General features: G+C 36.3%; 3 protein-coding genes across 3 annotated transcripts in view; 2 read left to right on the top strand and 1 right to left on the bottom strand.

The window, feature by feature from the left end:
• Positions 1 to 424: 424 nt before the first annotated feature.
• The window catches only part of LOC107699537 (apolipoprotein A-I-like), a 15,432-nt gene continuing 2,011 nt past the window's right edge, over positions 425 to 13,845 (top strand). Inside the window, exons 1-4 of the mRNA XM_016500831.1 lie at positions 425 to 502; positions 601 to 656; positions 737 to 887; positions 971 to 1,277. Coding sequence (XP_016356317.1) covers positions 617 to 656; positions 737 to 887; positions 971 to 1,277 — 498 coding nt within the window. The 5' untranslated portion in view covers positions 425 to 502; positions 601 to 616. The remainder of the gene's footprint in view (positions 503 to 600; positions 657 to 736; positions 888 to 970; positions 1,278 to 13,845) is intronic.
• Positions 2,822 to 3,944, top strand: LOC107699541 (apolipoprotein A-I). Its single transcript, XM_074187052.1, is given in 4 exon segments — positions 2,822 to 2,883; positions 3,041 to 3,098; positions 3,285 to 3,408; positions 3,493 to 3,944. Coding segments are annotated over 3 exon segments (477 nt in total). The 5' UTR covers positions 2,822 to 2,883; positions 3,041 to 3,049; the 3' UTR covers positions 3,797 to 3,944.
• Positions 9,789 to 11,056, bottom strand: LOC107699538 (trypsin-2-like). The gene is made up of 6 exons (XM_016500832.1): positions 11,017 to 11,056; positions 10,759 to 10,909; positions 10,419 to 10,675; positions 10,195 to 10,325; positions 10,002 to 10,106; positions 9,789 to 9,908 (listed from the first exon to the last, which is right to left on the bottom strand). Exons 1-6 carry the CDS (start codon positions 11,054 to 11,056, stop codon positions 9,861 to 9,863), a joined length of 732 nt encoding a protein of 243 aa, XP_016356318.1. The 3' UTR covers positions 9,789 to 9,860.

Raw genomic sequence — 13,845 nt, 5'->3', positions numbered from 1 at the left:
AGATTATTCAGGATTACTTTTTTTGGGTTTTAAGATTTTTATCAGATTTTTTATTAAATTATAACTAATATAAGCTATTATTTTTTAATATAAATATATTTTTATATGTAGATTTCTTGTTTGTTTTTAGGCAGTGTGAAATTCTATTTTATTTTATTTTTTAATTATTTTAATGACATCTGTGTCATGTTACGTGCTAACCCTAAAATAATTTACACACTTATTTTGACCCATTAAAAATTCCATCAAGAAATTAATTACTGCTTTCAAAGACAAAGTTCCACTCTTATCATTATCTGCACTGAATTTGAGAGTCTGTGGTGGTTGAAGGTACAGTCAGGACGTTGTGATGTGGAGTAGTGACAGCAAGGCACTACCCACTGGACTTTGGGCTTCCACTACGACAACCACCTCCCCATGCGATATAAATACAGATGTGAAACAGCCACATTCACACCTGTTCTTCAGACAGGACAGCGTCAATTAAAACACATTGACACAGGTAAGAAGACAGCCTTACTTTTCAGTCAATTCAAAACGCTGCATTTTAAACATAAATGTATGTAAAAGAGACATTGATTAAAAGTCTTTTACTTACAGACTAAAACAGAACACCATGAAGGTTCTTGTGGTGCTTGCAATTGCTGTATTTACAGGTAAAAATGTTTCTGGCTTGATACATTCACAGTATGTACTAACAATACAATTTAATCATTCTGAAATGCTCCATCAACAGGTTGCCAGGCCAACCTCTTCTATGCTGATGAGCCCAAGCTACAGCTGGAGCAGCTGACCGATGCTTTCTGGAGCTATGTTGCGAAGGCAACACAAACCGCAGAGGAAACCGTCAAGATGATCAGGTCTTCCCAGCTGGGACAGGAAGTCAAGTAAGTCAAGAACATTTACTTGCAGGACACAGTTATTTCTTGCGCACTGAGAAGAAACTCAAATGTTCTTCTTCATATCACAGTGCCAGACTGACCCAGAGTGCCGATATGGCCAGCGAATATGCCGTCACCCTCAAGAAACAGATGGATCCTCTGACTGAAGAGCTGATGACCAAAATCACCAAGGAGGCTGAAGTGTTGAGAGAGCGTCTGGGCCAGGACCTGGTCAGCGTGAGAGACAAACTGGAGCCCTATGCTGACAATCTCAAGAGCCAGATCCAGCAGAGAGTGGAGCAGCTTAGGACGGCCATGGGTCCATATGCTGACTCCCTGGATTCTGAGACCCTGAAGGCCACTCTGCTCCAGAAGAGCGAGGAGCTGAGAGGAAACATGGAGCAGAGCGTGAAGGAGCTGCAGGCTCAGCTGGAGCCCTACACTGCTGAGATCAAGCAGAAAGTGGATCAACATCTGCAGGAGTTCCAGAAGACCGTGACCCCCCTGACTGAGGACCTCCAGGCCCAGATTAGAGAGAGAGCCCAGATGGTCCAGCAGAGTCTCACACCCTACGCTGAAGACCTGAAGGAAAAGCTGGACCCCTACGCACAGGACCTGCAGGCCCAGCTCACCTCCCTGTACGAGTCCTTCTTCAAGAGAAATTAGATGCTTTTGTCACTAACAGAACTACAGAACTACTCATGAACTTCAACATTTGACATATTTGATCTGTTGTCCTCCATTTATTCATCCTACCATGCTCTACACTAAAGCCAAAAGCAAAACATTCGATAAAGTCTCATTAATTAAAATGTGCAATATCCAATGTCCTTTACATATGTAAATTCTCTTTTTTTCTGTTTAAAGGTGGATATTTATTTAGTAAAAATAAGAAACATTATTTTTGAGGAAAATGTGTGATATTCCTATATTCCTTTGTAAGTTTACAAATGCCACAATTGATCTTATTTTAATGATGAATAAAATATTATTTATTAACAGAATGGTGCTTTTTTTTTTTGATTTATGTGAGACACACCCATATTAAGAAATCAAACAAAAAACAAAAAGTTGAGTCTTTTCCAAACTCTTCTTTTTTTTTGAAAGTAATGAATACTTTTATTCAGCAAGGATTTGTTAAATGGATAAAAAGTGATAGTAAAGACTAATACTGTTAGAAAATATTTTAATTTTAAATAAATGCTGTTCTTTTTAACCTTTTATTCATAAAAGAATCCAGAAAAAACATGAAGCAGCACAACTGTTTCCAGCACTGATAATAAATCAGCATATTATAACGATTTCTGAAGGATCATGCGACACTGAAGACTGGAGTAATGATGCTGAAAATTCAGCTTTGTCACAGAAATAAATTATATTTTAAAGTGTATTAAAACAGAAAACCAATATTAGAAATTGAAATAATATCTCACAATATTAGTTTTTTTTCTGTATTTTTGATCAAATAAATACAGCCTTGATGAGCACAAGAGGCTCCATTAAAAAACATTAAAAATCTTACTGATCCCAAACTTTTGAACGGCAGTGTATATCAAACATTTTATTTTATTTTTTCGGTAGGCAATAACTGACAACTGTGTCCTAAATTAAACACAACATTAAAGTTATTACTTAATAAGTGTTTAAAAAATCATAGTCATCTGCTAATGTAAACAATAAATCGACACTCAAATGTAAACATGATTATTTTCTGCCAAAATACCATAATTGTTGTTGTGATGATGATCAGAGACTGCCCTATATTTGTTCTTAAGTGACCATTGCTTTTAGCTACGCAGGAAACGTGATGATCTGTTGTGACAAAAAGTCCCAATCTTGGAAATTTTGTTATGGAGTAATCATGACAGTCAGGCACTACCCACTGAACTTTGGGTTTTCATTGCGACAACCATTTCTCTGTGGTATATAAATGGAGATATGCAGCCAATACCTCCACAATACAACTTCAGACTGGACAGCGTGAATTTAAACACACTGATAGGTAAGTATCAGAAGGGACAAAAAATATTTAAATATGTTTGTATTGTATTATTATTTATTTTATTTTATTTTATATTTAAATGTATTATTATTACTATTATATTAATTGTATATAATTTTAATCAATACACACTGACTCAGATCTATTTTTCTTACAGGCCAAAATAATGGAAATAATGAAGATACTCCTGGTCATTGCATTGGTTGTGTGTACAGGTTAGACATATTACAAAAACAGATTAAGCAAATATTATCACGATGTTACTGAAAATATCTTTACGGTCGGTCACTATTCATATTACATATTTTGTGGATGGCAGAATATATGCCATGCTTTAAGCTAACAGAAATATTTGTATAAGGCATAATAAAACATGATATTACTTGAACATATATCTGCAGGTTGCCAAGCCAACCTATTCTATGCAGATGAGCCTAAGCCACAGCTGGAGCAGTTGACTGATGCATTCAGGAGCTATTTTGAATGAGCCAAGAGTAGGACTTCCCAACTGGGGCAAGAAATCAAGTAAGTCGAGGAAACAGTTGCTATAGTAATAACTTCCTTCAGCATTTCTAGTGATGGACTAACAGAAAATGTTGATATGGCCAGCCAGTACACCACAAAACTAAAGGAACAGATGGATCCTCTGGCTAAAGATCTGATGACCAAAATCACCAAAGGTGTTGACATGCTGAGGGAGCGTATAGAGGTGGAAGTGAGCACTGTGAGATGCGCACTGAAGCCCTACATTGAATATGTCACCAGTCCATTTGAGAAGGGTGCGGAATACATAAGAGAATCCCTGGATTTTGAGGACCTGAAGGCCACTGTGCTCCAGAAGAGTGAGGAGCTGAGAGAGAGCCTGGAGCAAGGCGTGAAGGAGCTGCAGGCTAAGCTGGACCCCTCTACCTGAGGGGAATGCTGGATCACTAAACTAGTGAACCAACCCAAACAAGACCACCTAAATATTCTAATAATTTGATTTGTTTTATTATCAACATGACTGTTTTTCTATGAAATAACATTTTGATTCCAAAAGATAGAGCGGTCATGCTTTCATACAACACAAAGCACTCAAACAGGCCAAAATGTACAGATTTCTGTCAATTAGAGCTAGAAGGTAAATATATGTGTAAAACATTTTAATATAGCCTTTGTATTTATTTTTGAATCATCTGCATTGTCAGTTGCATTGATTATCCTTTCATATTATATACATAGAGTTGTAGAAAATTTGTATTTGTTTTAGAAAGTAATGACAAAATATTTTTTAAAGAACTATTCATTTTCCTCACGCAACTATGAAACACTGTTGTTTTAATACAATGTCTTTTCTAAACTGTAGAAGATGTGCTATATATTCATATTTGCAAGCGAGAGGAGGAAGAGTACATGTAAGAAGTGGAGGATGAGGAGATAAAGAGTAAGGTATAGAGAGTGTTATCAAGGCTGGATCTGTCAGACCAGAGGATTTTTTCTCTTTGTCTAGCAAAAAAGACTACATTACTTGTGATGTGGACAAAGTACTCAGGCCGGACTCAAGCACAAAGACATGATGCTGAGAGAGAATGAATCTCATTGACCCTGATTTTACAATTGCACAACTTACAGTATTTGAGTGTACTGTAACATGCTATTCATTTAGAGTTTTATTTGACCTTTTTGGCCTTTGCAGTTGAACTGCAGTATTTTTGCAGTATCCAAGTGCTGAATATATACAAACATTCAGTACTATTCAATATTCAGCACAATACTATTCTTGCAGTACATACAGTACACAATATATTCACCTTACTCAGTTGCAATTACTATACTTTTATACAGAATTGCAAAATTGTTTACTCAATACAATATGAACTGTTGTTCAACTTCTGGATGCTGTGTTGTCCATTTTTTTCTCTGTAGTGTCTAATGAATGCTCTGTAGTGTTTATTTTATTGACTCATGTGTGTTTGATCTGAGAGCACTGTTTGATTTTGAGTGCAAGTGAAATTGTTTGATTTTGATGGAAGAGTCAGAGGTTTTGTTAATTCAGTTTGAGTATTTGGATTTGTGTTTAAGGTTTTGAGAAAATGAGTGATGGTTTCAAGAAATGTGTTTTAGCAATTCAGAAAAACTGTAAGGTGACTATATCTGGTGACCAAGTCTAAAAAGAAAACTGAAATATAATTAGAACATGACAATAAACATTAGACACTTTCACCGATAAACTTGACCTATTTAGTAAAACTTACAGGCAGCATTAAGCAATCTTTGGATATATATATATGACATCCATACATTCATACATCCACTTTGAGGAATACATTGTATATGGTAAATTATACATACAGTATTCAACCAAATAATATGTGTCTTCTGGTGAGTTTACAAGTATTATGGCTTACTTTACTTATAATATTTGTTTTAGTGAACAAACACTATTTCTGAAATCAACTCCTTATTCTGTGCCACATCAGACTGATATAAGGTCTTTAATTTAGCCAAAAAGGAATGAACCTTCACTTAACTAACTTCAAAGTTTATCCCTGAAAATCAACTCTAATTCTTGTCAAAATTACAAATGTTAACTTCAGCATGGAAATGAAGAGTATCACTTTTGTGCACCCCCTTGCCTAAAAAATGTAAGTTCCTTAAAAAAAAAAACATTTTTAAAATGCTAAGAAGGTCAGACATTCATCAGCAGCAATAGTTTAGTTCTAGGTCTAGGCCATGAGAAATCAACGCCCACAGGGTGAGTCACATTACAAGAAGTGAAGGACACTCCTCCAGAAAATAATTACCCTCTGTTACACAATGTTAAATATATTGGAAAAAAAAAATAAATAAAACTCAGATGAACACTTCTGTTATCAGCGATTACATCCACTGGAGATCAACAGACACATTTATTTATTTTATCCAGAGTTTTAGGCTATACATTCAGGTGACAGCCGCTCTGAAGAGTCCGGAATGAAAAATAAGACTTGAGTAATGTTCTGCATACAAGTATTGTCAAAAGTGGTTATATAGTCATGCTGATAATTAGGTTACATTTTTTTTCTTCTTAAAATCTTTTAAATTAGTTTTATTGATCTTATTTTAGGTACATCTGCGATAATTCAATTTCATTGTCATTTATTTCGAAAATGTTTAGCCTGCTCTAATGTAGTCTCATGCAGCCAGACCTTCAGACTGACGGCAGGTGGTCTAGGAACCTTGGCCGCTTTGAATGGCCAAGGCCCGCCCAAGAGGCCATATGATTGACATCTAAAACAACCAATCACGTTTTATTTTGTGCCACGTCATGTTTAAGGGTGTGAAAATGTCCCCACAATAACAGACCAGTGTATAAAACTCTTGGACATATTTTAAAGAGTCTATGCCACGAATATTTCACATACTTTTGAAAATCCAGCTTGTAGTTGATCCTGATAAGCGCTCATCGTCACAGTTGTAAACACGAAGGCTTTCTTCTTCCATGAGGGGGTTTGGCATCCAGACAGAACACTAAAGAACGCGACACACACATCTCCCGGAAATCCTGTATAATTCAACCAATCCGATGGCGACTTCAAAACTCCTGAAGTATTTCCAATTTTGTGCTCTGTATGCATCAGACGTTCAGCCAATGTATAACCTACATATCTATGCATTCTAAGCGTAAAAGTTCTTCTCAAACTCCTTTGTGAGCAGCCATCAGTTAAATTTAGGCTATAATTTAATCAAGTTGGATACAATTACTGGAAGTAGACAAAGGTCTCAGTAAATAATAGAGATGTGTTATTATGTGTAGCCTACTAACTAATTTTAGTCACACAACACACCATCAGACTATAGACTATATTGTATTTGTAAACACAACAAAACGTAAAAACTCAACAGCAATTCTTTCTTTAGTTGTTATTCAGATTAAACCTCGCAAGTAGTTTGATGAATAGTTTTGATACAGTTGTTACAAAAACGTTGAAGCTGTTTTATGAAGACAATTGACAATTTATGTCAATGCTAACAACAATCATTAATAATCATAGCCGTTTGACTTGAACATTTCCTTTATCAGAAATTCCTAGAATGTAATATCTGTTTCTATAATTTATATCTCTTATTTTATTTATTATTAAATTATTTATTATATTTATTATAAAAAATATTAGAATCAACTTAATCAACGTATCTTTAGCATTCTGCTAAATTGCTAACATGACAGACACTGCTGTGTTGCCTTTTTATGCAATTTTTGATAGGAGCATCATACATTTAAATGTAGGCCTTTTAAAGTACAGTGTTTGTGGTAACACTTTACAGTAAGGGTACATGAATTACCATGAATTCATGCATAAATTAATGTGTGAATTATGCATTACTTCATGCATTAATATTTCATGAATTATCAGGAACTAACATGAGTTCAAAGTCTTTCATTAAAGACTTCATGGATGAACAACACCTTAATTAAGACATTAAGTAAGGTGAGTACATGTTCATGATTTATGATTTATTACGCATGATCATGATGTTTTATTTGTTCACAAAAAACAAGGTCTTTACTATCCATTGTGGATAAAGCTATATGCTTATGGTACATGATTCAAAAAAAGCATTATTTTGTGCATGTAAGACTGCTTGAATTATTCAAAGGAATATACAAAAATCCACATTACCTCGTGCATGCATACAGGCTAGAACAGTATATCAATTAATGTGAGAACTAATGTTTTTCATTAAATATGATATGAGTTATCAAGCATGTTCATATCTTCTTCATAGTAGCCTGCAGGTAAATGGACAGACCCCAACATTGGCCAATCACAGCACATAGTATGTGAATTCTGTTAACATCCAAATACAGTAGTCATCATTAACTAAGCATTAGCTTCTCATGACTTCATCATGTTTGTGGCCCCTCAACTAAAGTGGTGACTTCATATACCTTGAACTTTAAGTGCCTCCTGACTACCAGGAAAAAAAAACAGTTTTTTGAATTTAGTATTTTGTCATGTCATTACATTGTTTAGAGCATAAGAAAAATTTGTAGAGGACATTGGGACTTTAAAAAGTCCTGTTTTAAAAAATAATAAAAATAAAAAGACATGAATAGACATGAAAATGCAAAAAACAGTGTGATTTCTTTTTTAATCACAAATCAATTTTCATTTTTTTATACCAAACTTTATATAAAGATGATTTTCAACTATGTTATGAAAGATATTTTTAAAAAACATTTTTCTTTATGCAAAATGTGTGTGAAATGGTCATAAACTAGTTTTTCCATTATATACAATGTATATAAACTGTATCTAATTTGCGTATTAATGTGTTTTTGGGGCAACATAGATATTTTGATTTGAAACCCCATAACATTTTCCTGAGATGTTGATTTATGACAAACAATTTGAAAATTAGTCAGATTTAAATGATAATTACAAAATATTATATTTTATACTAAATTAATGTCAGCCATTTTAAAGGCCAAGGAGAGGGAGTGGTCATGGTGAAACGTCCAATCATTTGGTATCTCTGGAAAGCCCTGAATGTGCTTTGTACAGGACATCCAGACTTAAAACTGTGACATGTAACGTCTCAGAGAAATTGCTAAAACATAATGTCCTCTACAGAGGACAAAACTCCATAGCTGTAGTCAGGAAGTAACATTTAAACCATACATTTTTTATTTTTTCTTTAAGATAGCTCAAGCTTTAGCCTCCTGCTCACAAAACCCCCTGCAACTAACATATAATTCCGTTTTCTGCACTCTATAGCCTACAAAGGACAAGTTTGTATATGTACTGCCGTGTTTGTGTCATTTATTTGATCAGTTTATTTTTGTTCACCATTAAATATTTAATGAGTCCACATTAGTTGCTTGTTACATTAAAAGGTGTCTCCTTACCTTAAAAAAGACCAAGCTGTTTGTTTCATCTTTTTTTTTGTAAATCCTTTATGGTTTTGTAAACCAGCTTTATGGTTTTGTAAAGAGTTTTCAGATATACAGGCACTTCAAGTTCATGGTATATGTACTGAATTCCTTCTCAGCTCTTCCCAGGCATTGCTGTTGATTTAACTGGGTTATACTGTTTAAGAATAAAGCAGAAAGTTTAGATCAAAGTCCCTTTGTGTCCACAATACATTGTGTGCAAAAGCTTGAACTTTCATGTTCATATTCTTGTCATTTCACAATTATGCCATCATTAATAACACACTGTTTATCAGTATTCCAAAGGACCAAGTCACCACTTTAGTTGAGGGGCCACACACATGATGAAATCATGAGAAGCTAATGCTTAGTTAATAATGACTACTGTATTTGGATGTTAACAGAATTCACATACTATGTGCTGTGATTGGCCAATGTTGGGGTCTGTCCATTTACCTGCAGGCTACTATGAAGAAGATATGAACATGCTTGATAACTCCTATCATATTTAATGAAAAACATTAGTTCTCACATTAATTGATATACTGTTCTAGCCTGTATGCATGCACGAGGTAATGTGGATTTTTGTATATTCCTTTAATAGTTCAAGTAGTCTTACATGCACGAAATAATGCTTTTTTTGAATCATGTACCATAAGCATAGCTTTATCCACAATGGATAGTAAAGACCTTGTTTTTTTGTGAACAAAGAAAACATCATGATCATGCGTAATAAATCATAAATCATGAAGATGTACTCACCTTACTTAATGTCTTAATTAAGGTTGTTGTTCATCCATGAAGTCTTTAATGAAAGACTTTGAACTCATGTTAGTTCCTGATAATTCATGAGATATTAATGCATGAAGTAATGCATAATTCACACATGAATTTATGCATGAATTCATGGTAATTAATGTACCCTTACCGTAAAGTGTTACCGTGTTTGTTAACAAATATGAATAAAGCAATTATAGAAAGCAGAATATTTGTAAATGTTTTTTTCACACGGGTTTTTATCTACAAAAAGAAAAACTAATGGATTGAAGATTTGGAGGCTGTATGTGATTTCGTATCAGCTTTAGTTGTTATTCATAGTGTTGGTGATCCATTGGCTGAACGCGCAGACCTTAAAGAAAAGAGAATTCATAAAAATCATATAAGTCCTTCATTTAAAACCAAACATATTGTACCAATTATTAAACAACAGCAACTCTATTACCTTGCCATAGACACACACACATAGATTCTTCTCAGCACAGCCATAACCCCAGGACACAATACCCTGCAGTTCACCATTGCACACCACAGGGCCCCCAGAGTCACCCTGAAGAAGACAAACATAATAACTGGTTATTATTAAGTTAGTCTCATATAATATTCATGCAACTATGCTATTTCCTGTTATCCTCTACCTGGCAAGAGTCATTTCCTCCCTCCAGGTATCTAGCGCAGAACATGGTATTGGTGTTCATAAAAGGGTAGTAGATGTTGCAGTCACGGTCAGAGAGGATGAGGATCTCTAGGCACTGAAGCGTGCTGGCAACTACAAAGAATTGAATACAGCAGCAACAGAGATGGAGTGAACCAAAGTGCTGTGAACATGAAGTGTGAAGGAAGTGACATCAAAAATCCTAACACTCACTGGAACTCATGTTGATTCCCCAGCCAGAGACTCTGCACATGGTGCCATCGGCGGCACAGCCATTGGGCAGGGCCACAGGCTGCACGTACTGGTTGAGGGTAGCGGCCCTGCTAAGCTTGATCAGCATGATGTCGTTGTCAAGGGTCCAAGAGTCATAGTTGGGGTGGCGGATGACCTTCTCAGAGGAGATGAACTGCTCAGATCCCTCATTAACTACGAAGTTGTGCTCACCCAAACGGACCTCCACACGTCTGAAAGACAAAGTCCAATACTGTTGAGAATTTAAGAAACCAGTGGACTGATACATGAAACACTTTATGAAGATGTCACTTACGACTTGTAGCAGTGAGCAGCAGACACAACCCAGTACTCGCTGACCAGAGAGCCACTGCAGAAGTGGTAGCCAGAGTTCAGAGACACCTGCCAGGGCTGGGAATAGGGCTCGCACTCATATCCACCAACAATCTTGTCAATCACCAGAGCAACTACACAAACGAGTGAGTATTGTCAGTATATTGACTATAATCACCTGTAAAATGAGCTGAGTGAAATTCATAATTGCAGTAAATCAGTGAATGGAGTCTCTACTCACAGGCAGCTCCAAGGTGCACCAGGAACATCAAAGACCTCATGACTGCTGATTGAACCTGTTTGATGAAGGTCTCACTCCTCACTCGCAGTATTTATAGGACTGTCAGCCAATTGATCCAAGCCCAAGTGGTCTGCCACTGACCAGTCAGCTCCAAAAGACATATCTGAAGTCTGATAAATAATACACTATCGTTTCCATGAAAAAATACAGTATTATATCTTGATAATTTGCATGTTAGAAATGTGTATATTAGGGCTACATTGGCAATCTGATGTAACCTAGTGTATAAAACATGTAAGGTAATAAGACACAATTTTAATGCTTATATTCTCAAAGGTAAAATGTTTGTTATACATTTTCCAAAACATTGAGCCAGAACCTCCTTAACCTAACAGTGAAATACCACCTGCAATACAGATGAATTAAAAATCAGAGGAAAAAATTAGAGGACAAAATTACATTTTCAACCAATGTGTGTATAAATCTTTGATATACCCAGGGAGATCCAGCATCTGTGTTGATGAATATGTTAATTTTAGGCTTTGTGACCTTGACAGCATGTTTCCAACGTGACACAAGTTTTCAACAGCTGTCCATCTTCTCACCCAAGGGCTGGGTAACTGGTGCACTAGCCCCACCTCGGGACGACCCTGATTACAGTTTGCAGAAAGTATTTAACTTAAGCAGATGACGAATGATGACATGTTCATCTTTATCCAAGCCTTTCTGTATTGTCCATTCCATTATAGCAGTTCAGTTCAGAGAATACAGTACAGGGGTGTGAGGAGTCCAAAAAATTGTTTAACAGTTTATTACATTTGTACATTTAATAACCCTCACAGTGGTCTTCTGTGGATATGGGGATGTTTTATTCTGTCAGTGAGTAGAAAGCAGATTCATTCAGTCTGCTGGGGTTATCATAGGTTTGTTAACTTGAGTGTCTGATGAAAATATAGCTCTACTCCTACAGTCACATGAGCTGAATAAGACAACACAAGGGTCACTTCAACAAACAGGAATTTATTCAAAGGTGAGTCAATGGAATAAGTGATGTAAGTAGGTGAGAGACCAGCAAATGGCATCAAATGCTTAGCTGAATACATAACTGTACTTTCCTTTACATGAGCCGAATGGAGTGACTGAATGAGCTGAAGACTGAAGATGACAGAAAACAGGACGACAACAGGTAAGTTACCTGCTTTACTTACCTGCTATCATCCTGTTTTCTGTCATCTTCGGTCTTCAGCCCATCTGGTTGGGGGGTCGGGTAAGGAGTGTGAGACAGGACAAAGGTGAAGTGAAAAGTAACTGCTTAAATAGTGAGTTTTGATGAAAGGGTAATATGTGGCAGGTGTGATGGCTGACAGAGTGCAGGTGGGAACTAAGAGGGATGCTGGGAAATGTAGTTCAGTGATGACAGGACTGGTGACTGGGGCCCTGCGTTCCATTCGGAAGGGCTCATCCCTATGCCCTAATCCCTTCAAAGGGTTTACCCTCTGGAGTGAGAGCTTTGAGGGGTTGAAGAGTGTAGGGGACCAAACAACTGTTTCTTGAAGTGCCCTTCTGCGTCATCATCCCGTGCCCACATGGAGGCGCCATCATCATGGAAAGAACCAGCGCAAAGGATCATGGGGGCCCAAAGTGTCCATCAGTTATACCCTTCGAAATCCTTCATTCCGAAGGGCCCTTTGAAGTGGCCAGTTTTGAGCATTTCGGTTTGGAACGACCGTTCAATATGGCAGCCATGATTGTTTTGACTCCGAAGTGCCCTTCGGAGGGCAATATATTCTGTTTGGAACGCACCGGGGATTGTGACAGAAACACTTTGTTTCAACAGCATGGAGCACTTTACTGTTTTTAAACACTTATTTCATTACCATTAGAGACCCTTGAAAATGCAACCATAATGCAATAAAGACAGATATACATGTTTTTATGTTTTTGTTTTTTTTTGGCAACAAACAAGACAGCATTTCTTTTGAAATTTTCAAATAGACGTTATCTTTATGAACAAACCGCATATTTGAAGTCTAAAATAGTACATTCTCACCTAAAAAAAAACTTTTAAAACTACATTATGTGACACAAAAACAGTATTATTTATAAAATTATGGTGGATTTGCCATGACACTCGCTGTGAGATATATACCGCAAGTGGACTGACACCAACGGTGACACGGTTGGACTTCCGATATCACTGGAATATCGCACTCCTCTCAGCCAATCAGATTCGAGAACCAGAAAGAACTGTTGTTATTTATGCACAAAAATTGTATATGTGTATATTGTATATATGTGTTTCCTTCCCTAGTTTCCTTTCCTTGCGTCTTAGCTCCACCCCCTTAGAATGCGAGGGAAGGATACACATTGTCGTTCATAACTCCTCAGTAAGCTATTACAAAAGGTTCAAACTGTCACTGATACTCCAGAAGGAAAAACAATGTGCCTAAATATCATATAATATTATTTTATTTTGTACTGCCCTTCAGAAGCTACAGAAGATACTTACATGTTTCCCAGAAGACAAAATAAATTCAATTTACCCTGATCTTCAAATTCTTAATGCATTGTGTTTCCTTCTGGAGCATCAGTGAGTGTTTGAACTTTTAGTTGCATGTAAGTCCCTCAGTTGTCCTCAGTGTGAAAAGATGGATCTCAAAATCATACAGTCATTGTTGGAAAGGGTTCAAATACGCAAAAGATGCTGGAAAACCAAAGAATTTGTGGGACCTTTAGGATTTTTCTGAAGAACAGTTTAACTGTTCAGGACAAACAAGGGACTCATGAACAACTATCACAAAACAAAACAAAAACACAATACAAATATAT

This window comes from Sinocyclocheilus anshuiensis, unplaced genomic scaffold (genome assembly GCF_001515605.1).
Source record: "Sinocyclocheilus anshuiensis isolate Anshui unplaced genomic scaffold, SAMN03320099.WGS_v1.1 scaffold670, whole genome shotgun sequence".
Lineage (NCBI taxonomy): Eukaryota > Metazoa > Chordata > Actinopteri > Cypriniformes > Cyprinidae > Sinocyclocheilus > Sinocyclocheilus anshuiensis.
Note: the sequence above shows the minus strand (reverse complement) of the source record. Positions and strands in the feature narration are given on the sequence as shown.

Coding starts and splice junctions, on each gene's coding strand:
- LOC107699538 (XM_016500832.1), bottom strand. CDS start 11,056: ATGAGGTCTTTGATGTTCCTGGTGCACCTTGGAGCTGCCT. Junction 10,676..10,758: donor GCTGCTCACTGCTACAAGTC/GTAAGTGACATC, acceptor TTTGTCTTTCAG/ACGTGTGGAGGTCCGTTTGG. Junction 10,107..10,194: donor GAGGAAATGACTCTTGCCAG/GTAGAGGATAAC, acceptor TGTCTTCTTCAG/GGTGACTCTGGGGGCCCTGT.